The following is a 16,875-nucleotide window of genomic DNA, read 5'->3' as shown; positions in this document are numbered from 1 at the left end:
AAAGGTGCTGTGTTAACAGGTCTCCACAATATCACACGCTAAGATTTATGAGAGAACAAAGCCAGGCCGACACCCTGTGACATATGGCGCAAGTCTCCATAAAGGGACAGGGGCTGCGTCTATAAGAGTAAACAAGATGAATATCTCCCCAATGTCAATAGGATTTACACAGCCAACGCACAGCCACCTGTCTCCCAACCAAATACGAGCTGAGATTTATGACCTCCTCCTGGTTACTTCTTCCGTCCTACATGATGCTACATATATGGAAAAAAAACAGATAAATACCCACTCAGGATAGTTACATAAGTAGCACAGCCGTGTCCGTCTTATATGGCAGCTGAATAAAAAAAAAAAGAAGGAAAACTTAATAAAAATAAGCCTCCAGTCGGGGAGACAAACACACACCCACCGAGGTCACTGTGAGAGAACCATGTCGTCCTCCATCAAGTTGTGAGGTAGATTTGCCTTTTAGTTATCGGTGTCTTTTAGATAACTCTGAAGGAGAAGGGGAACGGTGAAAGTGTCTTTCAAGGTGGAAGCGCAGACATGACATAGCAGAGAGTCTAACAGCTGTGGCGTAGCACAATAATTCTTCTTCTCTCGCATCAGCATTCAAGAGACGTCGAGTGCTGGAAACAACAAAAAGGACCAAGGACTAAGTAGACAAAGCAAGGCCGGAGAGAAGAGAAGAGAAGCCAGGGAAAAGTACAGCACAGCATCGAACTCTCCAGTTATATTCCAGTTTTCCGTGAGTGTTGGAAAGCAGCACTGGGTTTGAAATCACATTTCACTGAAATGAGACCATAAATAAGTACAAGAGGAGCTTTGACCTTTGACCTCTGCTTGTCAAACTTAAATCAGATTACCCTTTGATCAAACTGATTTAGGGATATAATTTCAATGATATGTTTTCAATCCATTCTAGATTTATTACATATTAGATTCATGAGAAAAAAAAATCAATTTTTATACAGTTTCTTGAACCTTCACCTACTGTATGACCTTTGACCTAAAAGTTTTAAGTTTGTGCAATGTTTGAAATTACTCTTGGAATTCTACCCGACTCCAAGGTTCCCCGTCTTGTGCAGTGTTGAATTCTAAAATCATAATTCTAATCAGTTTACTCTTGGGTGCTGTTGAAAATTCCCTCACAGCATTCCAACAAAGAAATGATGCAGCTGCACAATCAGTGACGGCTCGATATGTTTAAAAAGGATGATTTTCTTTTGTTGGAGTTCTCGGTTTTCAGAAGCGCAGACGTTAAATCAAATCGTAGCAAACTGGACAGAGATAAACTTTGGCATTTTCATAAAAAACAAATATAAACACACACACGTTAGATTGGCAGATGAAACACACATCCTGTGCAGTTCCATTTGTGCTCGCACACATTGAGTTGAAATTTGACACCAGTTGAAACAAGTAACAAACAGTCAGAAACTAAAAGCAAAAGTTTGTTTCAACTTTGGAAACAACAACAACAAAAAAACTAAGAGACAGCTGGGTTCAATACAAAAGGAGAAAAAAAAGTTAGTTTGTAGGTCCAGCTAAAAAAAAAACAAAAAAAAACTCTAAAAGCCTTCAGATAACGTGACACAATAATTCCTTACACATGGAGGCTTAAATATATGGTTCCACTGGGGCTCAAACACAGCACCTTTTGCATGTAAAGCATGTGTGATAACCACTGCACTACAGAACCACCTTTTTCTTTAGTTTCTGTAAGTATCCACCTCGTACATTTGCACCTAAGTGCAATAGCAGTATTTTACCAGTGGGGGTCTAATTCTGACCAGAGGTTAGCGCCCTCACCCGCAGTTACTGCCTGAGCTGAGGCTGACGTCCAGGGGTTCGTGGTCATTCCTCTCACTGGGCGTTTCTGACGCTGACGCCGATGACGACTGGGAAGATACGGACTCGTTGCTGCCCATCGAGGTCTCGTCGGTGGGACCGCAACTGTCGGCCACTGGGGACACTGACACACAGACAACAAGGTTACACACAGCAACATTAAGATAATTCAAATGTGGAAGGTTGAATTTATACTTAATGCAGTTTCACTCTTTATTATCAGTTTCACTGAAAAGAAAACCCATTATTGGTCAGTGTATTACTTTTATCTTACTTTGGGATCAGACTTTGTCTGTTTTTTTTTTTCAACATGTTTAAAGCAGAGGTTTCAAACTCATGGCCCGCAGGCAACATTCTGCCCATGAAGCCCCCAAATCCGGCCGCAACTAGATGTCAGTAATGACTTTATTTTGGTCTTTAACATTTTTTAAATTTTATTTTAAAGGATTTTGTTTCTTATATTGAACAAAAAAAACCCAACATTTTTTACATAATGAAAATTGACAATTGATGTGGCTTCTAGTGAAGTGCATTTCAGTTTGAGACAATCTTAATTCTGACTGTAATTCACAAACATATAAAACGTATAACTGCTCTCTTTGGGTCTTTGGTTTTTGGAGTTTTAAAAGTCAGTTTGTAAGGGTTGCAGAAAGTCCAAAATGACTGGGTTTCCAGGTGTTTTTTTTTTTTACCAAATGTTTTTCCACAGCCGTTCCTGTTGTTACAGTAACACTGTTCATACACCAGGAAGGCAAACAAAGACAGTCTGGTGATCTCTTTTCAACCGCTTTTGAATTTTGGAAAGAATGGGAATCAAGTGGTTCCAGATTTCAATCCTACTGAAGCCAGATTCATTTAAGGTCAAAAGGTCAGGTACCATTTGTCTGATGCTGGAAAATTAAGAAAAGATGCACAAATGTTTGATAAATCCAGACGCACTATTACAGCTCATGATGAAAAAATACATAATTACATTTAGTAAAATTTACTTTAAAGTTTCGGTGCAGTATTTTACTACAGTGATAACCAACACAACCAGTTATTTAAATTTCACTTTTTCTTAATAACTTCCTAGTCTCCACTGTATTTTCCATGGTACAGTCTGACCGTGGATAAAACTCCAAAAAACCTAAACAAAAAATGTTTTTTTTTTTACAGCCAGGGGTATTAAAACACTGTTGAATTTTATTATATGCTGTATGGTTTTATAATCTTAGGTGTGATGTAAATGCCTCTTACCATTCTGAATGTCTAGAGATTGTGGGTTGTAGACAGCCAAGGGCCTGTTCTGTCGACTCACTTTCTTGGACTGCCTTGTGGGAGCAGAAAATACTGGGGCAGCAGGTGGAGTGGAGCAAGAATCGGGAGGATCTGCAAAAATCTGGAGACGTGTGAAGAGAGTGAGTCTCTACCAAGAGTAAACGCAGACTCCAAAAGCAAAAGCAAAAGCAGCAGCAGCAGCAGTAGCAGCAGCAGCACTGTGTCCTCAACTGACCTCACTTTTATTGGAAGGGTTCTGAAACTCACAGGCTGTATGTGGCAGTAGATGAAAAAAATAGAAAAGGGGAAGAAAGAAAAAAAAACAGTTGCAGCCACAGCATGTGCTCTGTGGCCCAGTACGGGAAGAAAGTTATTGTTTTTTTTTTTTGGTTTTTTTTTTTTAAGTACCGTAGAGGGTTTTATTTCACACCAAAATAAACAAAACAAAAAAACAAAAACCCAGCACTTCCACAAATGATGCAATCAGACCCCCTTGCAGAAGCGGGATCCAAATACGGGTGACATTTCCGCTCAAAAGTGCAGGCAAAATAAAAAGGCTTGCATACTGGTGCAGACCTGTTTACACTGGACTGTGTTTACATATGGACTTCTGATGTAGAGTTAAAAGAGAATAAGGTTGCAGAGAGGAGGAAATCTCAGTAGAGATTCAGAAGGGATCACAGATGAGGAGAGGAGGGAGCTATGGAGGGAAGAGGAGGGAGGGATGGAGGGAAGGAGGGAGGGAGAGAGACTGTGGCAGAATAAGTGAGAGTGTGTGAACAGGAGAGGCAGACAGAGGAGGGAAATGAGAGAGAAAGTTTGTAGGAGAAAGAGAGATAGAAAAAGTGAGAAATCTGATATGGCTGAGAGTTTCTGCAGCCTCTCTGTCTCCCTCTCGCCTCTCTGCAGATGGAGGTGAATGTAAAACAGAGTCTACTGTTGGTATCTGGAGGTAAAAACAGTCTGGAGTGGGACTCGCCTATGAGGAAAGTTAATGCCTGTCTGTCTGTCTGCTCAACTTTTACCCTCCAACACGCTGTACTTTCCAAAAAAGCTCTTGCTGCATTCTAACACTACATCCTTTATCACCGGGGCGTATCATCACGGTGTTGGACACCTCTGGTATACACTGTGCCGCTGCTGCTGCCGCAGCGGGGGAGGGGGGCCTTGCCACATCTGTATACCCTGTGGAGTTACATTTTGTGAGTTGGGGTGAGGTCATGTTCACGACCCACATTGTCTTCCATTAACGAAGCATCGACCCACATTGTCTTCCATTAACGAAGGATGAGGAGGGGAGGAAAAAAAAAAAAAATCAGTAAAAATCTTACAGTTTCATCTGATTCTATTTAAAGAGCAGTGCGGTGCCAAACAGATTAAAATTTAATCTCAAACCTTTTTTTCCCTCTTTTGACACAGAGAATTATCCCCCTTTGAGGACTGACACAGATTAATGACATTCTGAGGAGATTACAGGAATCCAGGACCTACAGGTTAGAAATCCACCAAAATAAATGTATTTAACGCAGCCAAAGACTGCCTTATAAAATGATGTAAGATGTTGTACAAAAACCAAATGAAAATTGATAGAGTACACTGATAAAAGCATTGCAGTGCCCCCTATGGGCCACACAAAAAACTCTAGCCATTTACCATTTCTGGTTCCTAGTTTGGAGTAAGATTTTGCAGTTCATTCTAGCCTAGTGTAACAACATTTTTGTTACTCTAGCTAGTTTATGGTTTGACGCCTCCTAGTGCAAACTGCACATAAAACATTATTGGACAACACAATTATAATAGCCCTATAAAATGTAGGTGTCTCAAACTCCAGGCCCTGGGGACACACCTGGTCTGTGAGTAAATGTCAAAAATGTATCAGCTTAGATTTTTCAGAGAATTTTATTAATTTATTTTCAATTATTAAAATGCATGTATTTTGTCATTTAAGAATGAGATTTGCACCATCTGTTCGTGACTTCCAATGTGTCCCAGGCTAAGAGCCGTCTCTGTCTCTAAGTAGAACAGCGTTAATCGGAAACGACATACACGGACACAACTTTTACCTTTTCATGTTGTTCAATGAGGATTTCCACCACTATGTTCTGGAACTTTAGATCCATGATGGCGGCGACGGTCTCCTCCTGCGGCCTCATCAACGTAGGGCCGAAAACCACGCCCAGATTGGCCACAGTCATCAGATTCTGTTTGCTGTGGGCGGCCACTCTGACAAATGAACCAGATCAATCCATGTCAGATCCATCATTTGGATTAGTCACAAATAAAACAGTTCTAAAACACACACATCTATCTGCTGTTATTTGTCTTTCTGTTCCAGTATTATACAGAATCTGGGATTTTTGCACGTGAAGAAATGTTGATTTATCACAGTTAATCATCATTTCTGGGCAATGTCCGTTGTCCCAGGTCATGACCTGTGATTCTGTCTCATCCATGGACTGCAATCAAATTCCAATGAAATTTTCTTTCAGTTTTGGGGGAAAGAAAAACATCAGATAAATCGTTTTAGCAGGTTGCCGTTAAAGTTCTGTTAAAAGTTTGACCTTTGCTTTGTTTTCAACTGAGGATCAATGCAAATCAGTAATGTGATTAAACCTGTCAAGGCCACTGGAGATGTTTTTATTCTTTAAGGCAGAAATATTTCAACATTACATCTGTCTTAGAGCGTTTTAAATAACCCCGGCATGTTATGAAATGTAATAACTGAATCAATGAAGTTTTCTTTTAATCTTTAATATAGAGTCATTCAGTCACCAAGGCTATTTCTAATGCCTTAAATTGTACGTAAACCCTGAAGCACAGATGGATGAGGGATCGTCGAGAGACACTTAGAAGCAATTACGGCGTTATTCAAATCATGTCCCGTCCTTTTATTGCCTGGAAAAGTCTCTGTTATTTTTAAAAGATTTTAGAAGGTCAAAAAAAGTTGGGGTAAAACAAATATACAAAAAAAAAAAAATTAGGAAACGTAAAAAGATTTTGGAGTCAAAATAAAATAATGACGTGGTGCATTTGTGGAGAGAGGCAGTTTTAAAACTGCTCAAAAAGACGCCTTTGAAGACCAAAACACTGGTGACAGCTCACATTTATAACACTGCTCAAATCATTTTAGATAGGAGTGTGAAAATTCTGGCTTTGCTTCCTTTTCCCTGCAGGACATGCACATACGCCAGCCTCAGAAAAAAAAATTTCAGTTCTCCAGTCTGGAGAATTTCACGCCAGATAATCCAAATTCAATTTCAATAGCACTGCCTTTTTACAAGAGTCTGATTCTGCTGAGGTTTTCTATGAAATAAAATCCTGACTTTTTTTTCTGCCTCAGGAAAGAAGGATTATTTACTTATCTGCAATTTGCTCATATTTAGTTTATAAAAAGCTCACCGGGGTAAAACCTTGTTATGTTAGCTAAATCTTTTCTTTTATCACATGTCAAAAATGGGGCGATGCAAGAAAAGAGCCAAAACCAGGGGTGGATAAGGTAATCTCAGGGGAATGCTTAATTTAGAGTATTTTATTTTATTTTATTTTACAGCCGGGCTGCGGAAACTATACGGCAGAAAAACGCAGCTCAACCAATTAAAGTCTGTCTGTGAAATGACCTAACAGGCTATAGAAAATGTTGCAGCAGCTATAGGCACCACATTTTTTAGCCAGCAGTCAGTGAATAGACAGAGATGAGATGAAGTGACAGCAGGGAAGGGGGAGTGAAGAGAGTGGGAGTGAGGGAAGAAGAGAAAAGCATGTGGAGTGAGAACGAGGAGACAGACAGGAAGAACAGAAAGAGAGAACCCAGGGAGGGAGTGAGGGAGAGAGAGGAGGTGGAGATTGGGTGAACTATGACCAAGTATCTATGAACACTCACTTGGCCAGATGCCTCATAAGTAGCCCGAGGACTTGACGATTTCTTTCTGGGAGTTTGTGGACCAGACAGTGAACGGCCTGGATGCGACACTCTGGGCTGTCACCCTCTGTTTAAATAAAGAGAAAAAAAAAGTTTAGCCATAGAACCATAGTTTGTTGTTGTGGCTAATATGAAGTGATCTCCACCTCCACCTTAAAAGTCAACACTCTATGACTAGACCAATCAGACGCAGCAAAAGTGTTTAAATTAACGCCGTCAGGATCAACACATTATCCACATTTGTTGTTTTGTAAAAAATAAACAGATTCAATTTTGAACACATTCAACGCAAACACAAAATGTTGCTTACTCTACATCCCATAGTTTCAACACATGTTATTTGTAACGCAATGTTTCACACTGTTTGATGAAGTGTTTTTGTTTCACTAAAGCACTTGGATTTTAAAATACCATCTTGTGTAGAGGCTTCAACTTCAGGTCAGACGCCTCGGTTCACATCAGACCACTGAGTCTCACTGAGAGCGGGGCAGTAAGTACTGTGAGTCGACGACTGACAAACTGACTGACACAGCTGCCAGGAGGATTGTGAGGGTAGACTGATTAATATTGTCGAGGACAACGGCTTCAGCGAAAGCAACTCTCCAGGCGTTTTAGGAGCCACCGTGACGATGCACGCTGTAGTGATGACTAAAATCCACCGACTCTGTCAAGTTTAATTCTGACTTGTACTTTGGAATATTTAAATGAATCGTGATTTATTCGCAATCATCTGACAGCCTTGTTAAAACATAACAAGTTAACAAAACGTAGTGCCAACGACGAAGGCGGTATGAAGTCATGCGGCGGCCACTGTGACATAAAAGGGTTTGTGTTAAAACCTCTTAAGATCATCTCTTAAACATTAACTCACACATGGGCATCTGGTCGCCCACACGTACACACGCTATTATACACTGACACACAAAATACCATTACTATGGTAACCACCAGGATATAAACATGATGAAAAAAAATCCTCTTGTGAATGTTGTCACCCATCAAATAACATTCAGTGCTAATCCACTTTTACCCCACTGTTCAGGGGACGTTGCAGCAGTCTGATAAAAATGTCAACCTGATCCAATTATAGCATCAGGTGTAATAACATTTGGTTTCGCTTTGGAAAAAAAAACATCTCATAGATAAATTACGTGTTAAAAAAAATTACCATTTTCAATTTGCTTTTAGTGGGACGCAGTGGTTTCAGGGCATTAATATCAGCTTTTATTTGGCATTTTTAAATCTCAGAGTGGAGTGGACTTCAAATGTCCTGCTGGACCACATATTTTTAAGGGACAAAAGGAAAAGTAGGCTAAGATACTGACATTAAAAGGGAATGGTAAATATTTAAAAAATAAAATCAAAAGACTGTACTAATGTTGATTTACATTGGAACATTTAAAGTAGAATGTAAAATGATGACCATGAGTGATGAACATTTATTATTTTAAAGTTGTACTTTTTTTTTTTACTAAATTGATGTTTTGGCTCCAAGATTCTCAAACCGAAGTACGCGTACCACCAGTGGCACGCGGAGAAAATTCAAATTTTCACTCTTACGTTATCAATTGAATAAATCTATATTCTAACGTTGGTCATCACAGAGAGCTCAGTCTTTTCTCAGGTGGTACAGAGGATAAAAAGTTTGAGAACCACTGGTCCAGACCATATGGATGTCTAATTTATTGCTTGCTGAGATGATTAGATATGATGGTTAATAAAGGCGGTCAAACTCACTTGCTGGACTGATGAACTCTTTGTAAAGTCCGTAGGTCATCAAGGGCTCAGGAAGACTCCTTCAGGGCAAGAAATGAGCAGAGTGGGGGTTAGACATAGGGTTAGGTTGGGGGGGGCAGTGTGGGGGAGTGGGGGTGGTTGGCAGAAATAGCCAGCAAACTGTTTTATAGTGTCAACACACAGCAGTGATTAATGTGGCCAGGCCCGGGGATGGAATTAGATGGTTCGCACGTGGAGATAACCAAGTTCATCTGAAGGTACTTTCACACTGCAGCTGGACAGTGGCCAGAAAGGACTTAGAACTTAGAACTGGGGGAAGTGAGGAGATTAATTCCCCTTTATTCCAGCACGGCAGAGAGTGAGAGACGAATCAGTGAAACATTTAAGTTGAAGTCGACTACTGCAGTAGAGCAGCGGTTATCACCATGTTCGACTGTAGCTGGGTACAAACTGTGGCTGTGGTACTGCCTGCGTACATGCAGTGAAGTTATAAACACAGGTCAGTCGGTCGACTTACAAAACAAACTGAAATATTTTAATGGGTTTAGAGGATCGTTTGCTATGTTGCAAGATTATGACTTTAAGCATTTTTTAAAAGCTCTGTCATGTTTATCTAGACAGAAAAGCAGAGGAGGGTCTTTCTTTGAAATATGGCTAGGCCTCCCGCACTCTCCAGCTTGTGTGGGACAAGTTGCATCAATCAGTCCGAAAATTAAATCCCACCATTTAGCAGTTTCATTGATGAACTTCAGAAACCTTTGAATGCAATTTCTGGCACATACTTTAAATAACTTGGGGAAGGAATGTCTGATATTTATGTGGAGAAGTTGCTAAAGCCAGAGGTTACTTTAAAGAAAGTAAAATTGAAGTATGAAAAACCTAAATACCTGAAAACTAATATTCCAATATATTCTAAAAAAACAAATTATTCTTTGACAAATTTTGGTCTTGTCTTCAAACCTTTGTCCTTCACTGCAGTTTGGAAAAAAAAAACAAAAAAAACTTTTACTTCTTTCTCCTCAGTCTTTCAAGCCGTTTTGTTTGTTATAAAATTGTTTAACTCTGATTTTAGTGAGTTTGTTACTGTACTGTATACTGTATATCCCTTTGGGAGGATCCTGGTTGAGTAACTGACTAATGATTACTGTAGCAGTATGTTGGTGTGTGTGTGTGTGTGTCATTACACTGATCCTTACCTCAGATAAAGCTTGAGCGCACTTGTTATCGTCTTCACGTCCCAGTCCTCACTGACGGACAGATCCACCTCGTTGCTTTTCTCATCTAAATAAATCCCAACCAGGCCACGTGTCAGTCAGACAGAGCTACACATTAACAGCACGGTGCCTCACTAACACTTCTCTTTATATAAATCATTAAGGACCGGCGTGTGATGTTGGCAGAAAAAAAAAAGGGCCGCGCCTGGCCTCGGTGGATATGAAAAGAAGTCACAGCCTCTGTAGATGTGGCTGGTTCAATACTCATTACAAGTTTAATTAATCCCTCACTACTTCAACAGCTCCACAGGGAATACAAGGTGTGTTTGTGCTGCGGCACTTTACATTTCCTCCGTTGCAACACTGAGGATGTACAGAAAACCACGAGCTCATGAAGATTTAAATATCAGACTCTTCATGTACTTCATGGGGTCTGAGGTCATACTGTAGATGACCTGGTGTGTGTGTGTGTTACTTTGTGGTCTTTTAGATACAAATGCTAGAAAAGAAATTTCAGGAACACGCCAGAAGATGACTAAAAACTGCTGAGAACATTCTAGAGTGCTTCACTGCAAGGCCATCGTTTGATTCTCGGACTGCTATTATTAAAAAGGCTGCAGCAGATTTTGGTTGGATAAATATAAAACAACAGCAAAAAAATAATGAAACAAAAGTTAGAAGTTATACAGTTAAACCTCAGAGGGAGAAGGAAAGATTGCAGAAGACAGGTTGAATCATAGGTTAATTACCACATCTTATCTTTTGACATCGTTGAGTGCACAGCTGTATATTAAATGAGAGGTATTTCAACAGTATTTTACTTCAACAAAAAAAAAAACTCTTCCTGTGCTGTAATAAGTATAACGACCAAGTAAATTCACTTACCAATCATTAATGCGAGGAGTTTCTGGACCTTGGAGCTGACGCCGACAACACGGTACAGACCCTGGTCGTTGATACCTAGGAAGAAATAAAAACTGAATTTGAAATTTGCTAAAAGAAACAGTATGATTTCACTTGAGGCAAAAACCTTTACAATAAAAATGATAATAATTAACAACAGATCACATGAAAAAACAGGTCAGAATTAATGAATTAAGTCTGACTGACTGAATGTGACTGATATGATTTGAACACATTATTTATGTTTTAACAGTGTTGTTTTTTGTTGTGTCTGGCAAGCTGTGACAAATTAAAACATTTCAAAACAATATTTTCGCAAATAATTAAAAAAACATTAAGTAGTTCACAGCAATAGAAAAGTATTTGTGCTCTCTTCATCACATACTGCTCAAACCAGGCACATGCTTCAATTTTGGCACACGACTGCCACCTTGTGGACATAAAAAACCGTGCACCCATTTGCGCCATGAGATCACGTTACATTTTTAATCATCCAAATCATACTGCAATAGGATAATAATTTTGTGAATTTTGATCTATGAATTCTTACCTCTTGTTTCAATCGCACTAATTGAGTTTTTCACAAAACTCAGACCAACTTCATCCAGCTGGGCATCGACTGCAAGAGGTGGGGGCAAAAAATTATGAATGTCGAAATACTAACATGATGATACATCAGAAACTGTATCCTGTGATTTTTTTTAAAAAAACGTTTTTTTTTACATGTCAAACTTACTTCCTCTTTCTTTAGAATATGTTCTCCCAAGGTAGTGTCCAATCTGGTAAAGGACAGTTTTAAACAGTAAACACTACGCAGTTACACAGTAAATCCACCAGACCTTTAGAAAAGCGTCAGTACAAGGTTGTTATTTTATGAAATTTTCATTTCAAAACACAGTGGGAATACGACAGCTAAGTGTGAGTGAACAGAGATGACACAACAGTGTTGGTGCGTGACTCACAGGTTCCTTCCCACCCATGGCCTGTATCCAGAACTTGTGGTCATCTTCTGACAGGGCCTGTACTGTAAGCACCGTCCCTGGGCTAGAAGGGAGGAAAACAACGTTAGCTGTAAACATCCAGAGACTTTCAAAGTGAGCTCACAGTTTAGGTCCCATTCCGATACCCTTCAGAGACTTTCAAAGTGAGCTCACAGTTTAAGTCCCATTCCGAAACCTTTCATTGTAGAGTTGTTGTTGTTTTTTTTTCCTAGTAGTTTGTGTCCTTTTTCAGTGACAAGGACACAAACTGCACAGCTACAGATAAACGCCCCGCAGCTCTCTCCAGGTGGTTTCAGATTATGTTACCCACCTGAAATCTGTGGACTCAAATGACTAAATCTGGGGTTTTTCTTTTCTATTAATATCACAGAGAATGGGCCGGGCAGAGGTGGGGTGCATGGAGAAAAACAAGGGTTTTATTACTGGAGGACACAGTGGGCTGAGACAAATCGTCACACGAATACATACGAGGGCAATCCCTTCTATTCTGGTTTACAGAACCCTGTAGCAGGGAATCACGTTTTAATCGTTTTTTGTTTTGTTTTTTTAATTTTCATATGAGAAATGGACAGAAAGATCAGTTACACTAATTAAATAAGAAAATTAAACACTCCCTTCAACCACATCATTTTTTATAAATACCTTTCTAACTTCGTATTCATGAGAAATAACCAAATTATTAAATAACCCAAATGACATAGAAAGCTACTTCACTAATGGTTGCCCAGTAATTAAAACTTTTGGGAATATGTTAAGGAGAACATTTTATCAAGGGTGAAATCACAGATATTTCCCATCAAAGATCAAACCAAAACAAATCTACACTTTAGAACCTCAGAAACACACTTTTCATTACACAGAAATCACTCATGAAAAAACATTTTTAAAAAATAATAAGACAACATCAAATTCATTAATCGACTAATCTAGCAGTCAATTAGCCGTTGGGCGATCCATGAAGCGCTGCAGCCCTGGGGATAAACGGTGTTTTGATAGATAATGTTGCAGGCCTGTGCAACAGAGCTCAAAGCAAACTCCATAAAGTCATGGCTGGGTGGGTTTGCTGAGCAACAACTTGACAAGTCAGCCCTGAGAGAACATGAAGCAGCGCAGAGACTGTGAGTCAGACTCTGTTGTTTAACAACAGTGTCTGAAACCCCACAATCCTTCTCTGGAGTAAATGGGTGAAACAATTCACACAAAACACCTTATTTATTTATCCTTAACAAAACTCATTCATTTTGCTGTGTATGGAGCCCAGTACCAGTGTCATTACAGCACAGAGAGAACCGGGTTAAAAATGAAACGACACAGACAGTCTAAATCTAAGTCAGACATGAGTCACGTGTAGGTCGGATATGAATTATGCGTCATCTCAATCATCAGTGACACAAATACAAGAATAAAGTGTAAAAAAAAAAACAATGTATATACCGGTCAGTTATGTCAAGGTCTAAGCAGAACCTCCGGTCCAGCATGTCAGTTGTTTTGCGAAGACATGATTTGAGTGTGACAGACTCCATCTCACCCTGAGAAAACAGAAGGAAAACACCTTAAGAACTCCTGTGGGCCTAATAAATGGTCACAGTTTTCGTCCTGTGTTCTGTGTCGACTCACAAACTTTCCGCCAGATCTCTGGTCAAAGGTCACCATGTTCAGGATCTTCTGCTCTTTTATGAATGTGCAGTAGCGTTTGACCCAACTTGAACCAAAGGGGGGTGGCCCTGAAAAAAACAAAGAAAAATAGATGTGAGACTTTAATCAGTCACAAGACTTTCACAATGACATTTCCTTCCATCTAGCAAAAATAAAGATTTCCCCAAATATATAGAACGAAAAGCACAAACGTGGTGACTTTCATTGGAATAAAATATTTTCATTTCCTACTTTTTTTTTACAGTCCGGTATAGCATTTTATAACTGTTTTACTGCTTCAGAAATACATCACTATAATTATAGATATTGTATAATAACTGATGTCTTACGTTTTTCCTGTACATAAAGGTAACCTTCACAGCTGATAGGACTGGTCTGTCTGTACTCCTGTGGAGCCTCCCTGATCCTCTTCATGAGCTCATACACCTCTGACCGTGCACCCTCAAATCGGTTCCTTGTCTGGGAGAGAAAAAAAAAAAAAGAAATCTCATTTATTATTTCAACCAATGCGAACTGTCACACATTTGTATCAATTTCTATGATTCAATAATTACTGTTACATCTGTTTCAATTTCATCTTCATGAACTCCCAGTGTTTCTTACATTCTGAATATTGATCTGCAATGCTGTCTTATAATGAGCAAAGTCCTTGGCCAGTTCAAAACCCTGGTGATAAAAGGTAAAGACTGTCTGAAAGAAGGCCACCATCTGAAGAAAAAGAGAGTGAAAAAAAACAAACACATTAGAAACTAAAACAGACTGTTATTTTCTGAAGAAGGTGCTACCCCAGTAGGGGGATGCCAAAACTCTTAGGTCACAGATTAGTCAGAAAGAAACCAAAACCAAAAAGGAGGCTCTGAGAACTCACTGGCTCCACACACTCAAACTTCTTCCTCTCTTGAATCTCCTGCAGTTTGCAAACGTACTCCAGCGACTCCTCCTGAAAGTGCAGCCTCAGGGTTTCCACCTGGGAGTCCGCCTGGAGAAAATACAAACAAACACAGACACAAACCACAGGGATTATAAAGAGTGACTCAGTCAGAGTCAGAGTCAAAGACAAACTCATGATGTAGATGATACAGTGCAATCAGAGAGCCAGGGATTTAAATCCAATTTCAAAACTTTCTGCTACTAGTAGATGATACAGTGCAATCAGAGAGCCAAGGATTTAAACCCAATTTCAAAACTGTGCGAACAATGTCCTTCTGCTACTAACATGTTTCAGGAAACACTAACACATTCATATAGTAGTAGTTTCTGACTTAATTATGTGAAATCAAGTTATGCCTATTGTAAAAAAAGGTAAGTAAAAAAAAATATATGAAAAACTTCATTTATGAAAATGACAACTTTATTCTATATATCCATTTGAGGACATACAGTTTCCATCAGTGAATTTTCCTTCAGTTCTGGGGTCTTTTACACCAGGTGGTGTGTTCATCAGTTCACTTTAGCTTTGGAAAAATCAGATGGACCTGCTGTAGATCAGGTCCTGTTGTTTTAGCTTTAATCATTTTATAGTATTTATTTATGGTTGAAAAACCACAACAAATGAAACAGATAAAATAAAATACAGCTCAACCATTGACAAAGACATAATGATAAAACCTGTCAAAGCTGTAGAAGCCCAGGAGACGCGTCAGAACATGACAGAAGTTCTAAAAACCACACAAAACTCTATTGGTGAGTCAGTAATTTTGACTCACCAATGGAATCTACTTATTTATGCCACTGCTTACACTTAGGTCTATAGTCCTAAATCTTTCAGTATAAAGAAAAAAACTGAATTCTGGGGCTTGTTATAAATTCCACTGTAGCAACCAGGTACTGCATTTTGCAGGTGGACATGTGTGGATCAAACTGCGGGGCAGGGCAGCAGAGTAAAGACCCGTCAGTGGTCCTGCTGATGTGCAGTGACACTTTGTCTATTTCTGTGTTTTGTGGCATTTCTAACTCTGCAGCTCAAACACACACTTGTTTGGAGAACACTAGCGCCCTACAAGGTGTTGGATTTTTTTTTTTTTTTTTCAGGCAGCGGTCACAGGTTGTCCCGGCCCCCGTCCCCTCCTTTGTCCCACTGTTCCCTCACCTCCACTGCTTCTGCCAGTCTATTTCTATTTATATGAGTCGAATTCATTTTGGAAATAGCGTCGAGCCTGTCACAGTGCATTCATTTATTTATTTATTTTTTCTCCCAGAGACGAGAGGAGAAATCACTGGGCAGTGCAGACAGAGATTTTACCAAAATGAAGCCAACTTCAGCAGAGATGAGTTAAGCGATTAAACCTTGGTGGTAAACTTGTGTGTAATAATAATAATATGAAGAATTCAATCAAATTTAAATAGTTTTGCGTAAATAAACATTAACTCTTTCTTTTTTCTCCATTTCTTTACCCCTTTTCAATCATTTACAAATAAAATTTATGAAAAATAAACAAAAGAAAAAAAAACAGTAATTCTATAATGTGTTCCATGCATAAAATACAGTTTTGATAATTATAATAATAATTGAAAAATAAATTAACTTTATTGATCCCACACTTTCTTGGGTTAACAGCAGATCTGCTACAACAGACTGCCCCCTACAGGCACCAAGTATGAGGTTTCTCTGGGAGCCCAGTACTACCCGCTCTCAGCTTTCGAGGCAGGTGTGCTAACCGCTAAAATACAGAACTACTATGTTTGGCTAGTTGACAACACAAGTACCTCTTCACTAGTAAAGTGTATGATTATTTACTATCGGTTACACAGGGTCCACATGTACACATGGGACAGGAGTCACGTACAGTACAGAGGCAGAGACGGAGCTGCCTGCGTGGATAAAGTCAACACTTTCAAGTGCTGCTCTGTAAATACAACACATGCAGCGGCCTTACATGGACACATGGAGCCCACAATATAACAGAGACGCCGCATTATGAAATCAGAGCCTGTCGGGTTTTCATTCCATAGTACAGCAGCGTGAGTTATGCTAAAACTGCAGTATGCAGGGGTCAGCCTTGGTTGGGGTGAGCACACATTTCCTTTACAAACAGGCCAGGAAAAGCGTTGCTGCGGGGCAATGGAAACTCACACGATTCGGGAGGCTTTGCGCCGAGGCTCCTCCCCAAGGCTCTAACAGAAAGGCCTAAACATGGATTCTTAGACTGTATAAAATACCTGTTTCTGTCCTTTGGGCTGCCACAGCTCTACATATCTGTCAGAGTCCAGACAAGGATAATAAATACCTCCTGAAGCTGTGGCTCTTTCTTCCTCGCAGACATGTTCAGCAGCTTTTCTAAGGAGCTGTAGTATTTCTCTGTCTCTTTCTCGTACTTCTTTCTTTCCACCT

The 16,875-nt window shown here is 39.6% G+C and overlaps 1 protein-coding gene across 2 annotated transcripts in view; it reads right to left on the bottom strand.

Moving 5' to 3' along the window:
* The window catches only part of arhgap10 (Rho GTPase activating protein 10), a 37,411-nt gene that overhangs the window by 9,216 nt on the left and 11,320 nt on the right, over window positions 1-16,875 (bottom strand). For both annotated transcript variants that reach the window (XM_008316444.3, XM_008316445.3), the window contains exons 5-20: window positions 16,772-16,873; window positions 14,413-14,523; window positions 14,148-14,252; window positions 13,874-14,003; window positions 13,506-13,612; window positions 13,323-13,417; window positions 11,850-11,931; window positions 11,624-11,666; window positions 11,438-11,506; window positions 10,870-10,944; window positions 9,967-10,051; window positions 8,771-8,829; window positions 6,995-7,100; window positions 5,178-5,337; window positions 3,094-3,235; window positions 1,816-1,978 (exon numbers count right to left, since the gene is read on the bottom strand). In XM_008316444.3, coding sequence (XP_008314666.1) covers window positions 1,816-1,978; window positions 3,094-3,235; window positions 5,178-5,337; window positions 6,995-7,100; window positions 8,771-8,829; window positions 9,967-10,051; window positions 10,870-10,944; window positions 11,438-11,506; window positions 11,624-11,666; window positions 11,850-11,931; window positions 13,323-13,417; window positions 13,506-13,612; window positions 13,874-14,003; window positions 14,148-14,252; window positions 14,413-14,523; window positions 16,772-16,873 — 1,634 coding nt within the window. The remainder of the gene's footprint in view (window positions 1-1,815; window positions 1,979-3,093; window positions 3,236-5,177; window positions 5,338-6,994; window positions 7,101-8,770; window positions 8,830-9,966; window positions 10,052-10,869; window positions 10,945-11,437; window positions 11,507-11,623; window positions 11,667-11,849; window positions 11,932-13,322; window positions 13,418-13,505; window positions 13,613-13,873; window positions 14,004-14,147; window positions 14,253-14,412; window positions 14,524-16,771; window positions 16,874-16,875) is intronic.

This window comes from Cynoglossus semilaevis, chromosome 9 (genome assembly GCF_000523025.1).
Source record: "Cynoglossus semilaevis isolate Cse_v1.0 chromosome 9, Cse_v1.0, whole genome shotgun sequence".
In the NCBI taxonomy this organism is placed as follows: Eukaryota; Metazoa; Chordata; class Actinopteri; order Pleuronectiformes; family Cynoglossidae; genus Cynoglossus; species Cynoglossus semilaevis.
The sequence above is the reverse complement of the archived record's forward strand: the minus strand, read 5'-3'. Positions and strand labels throughout refer to the sequence as shown.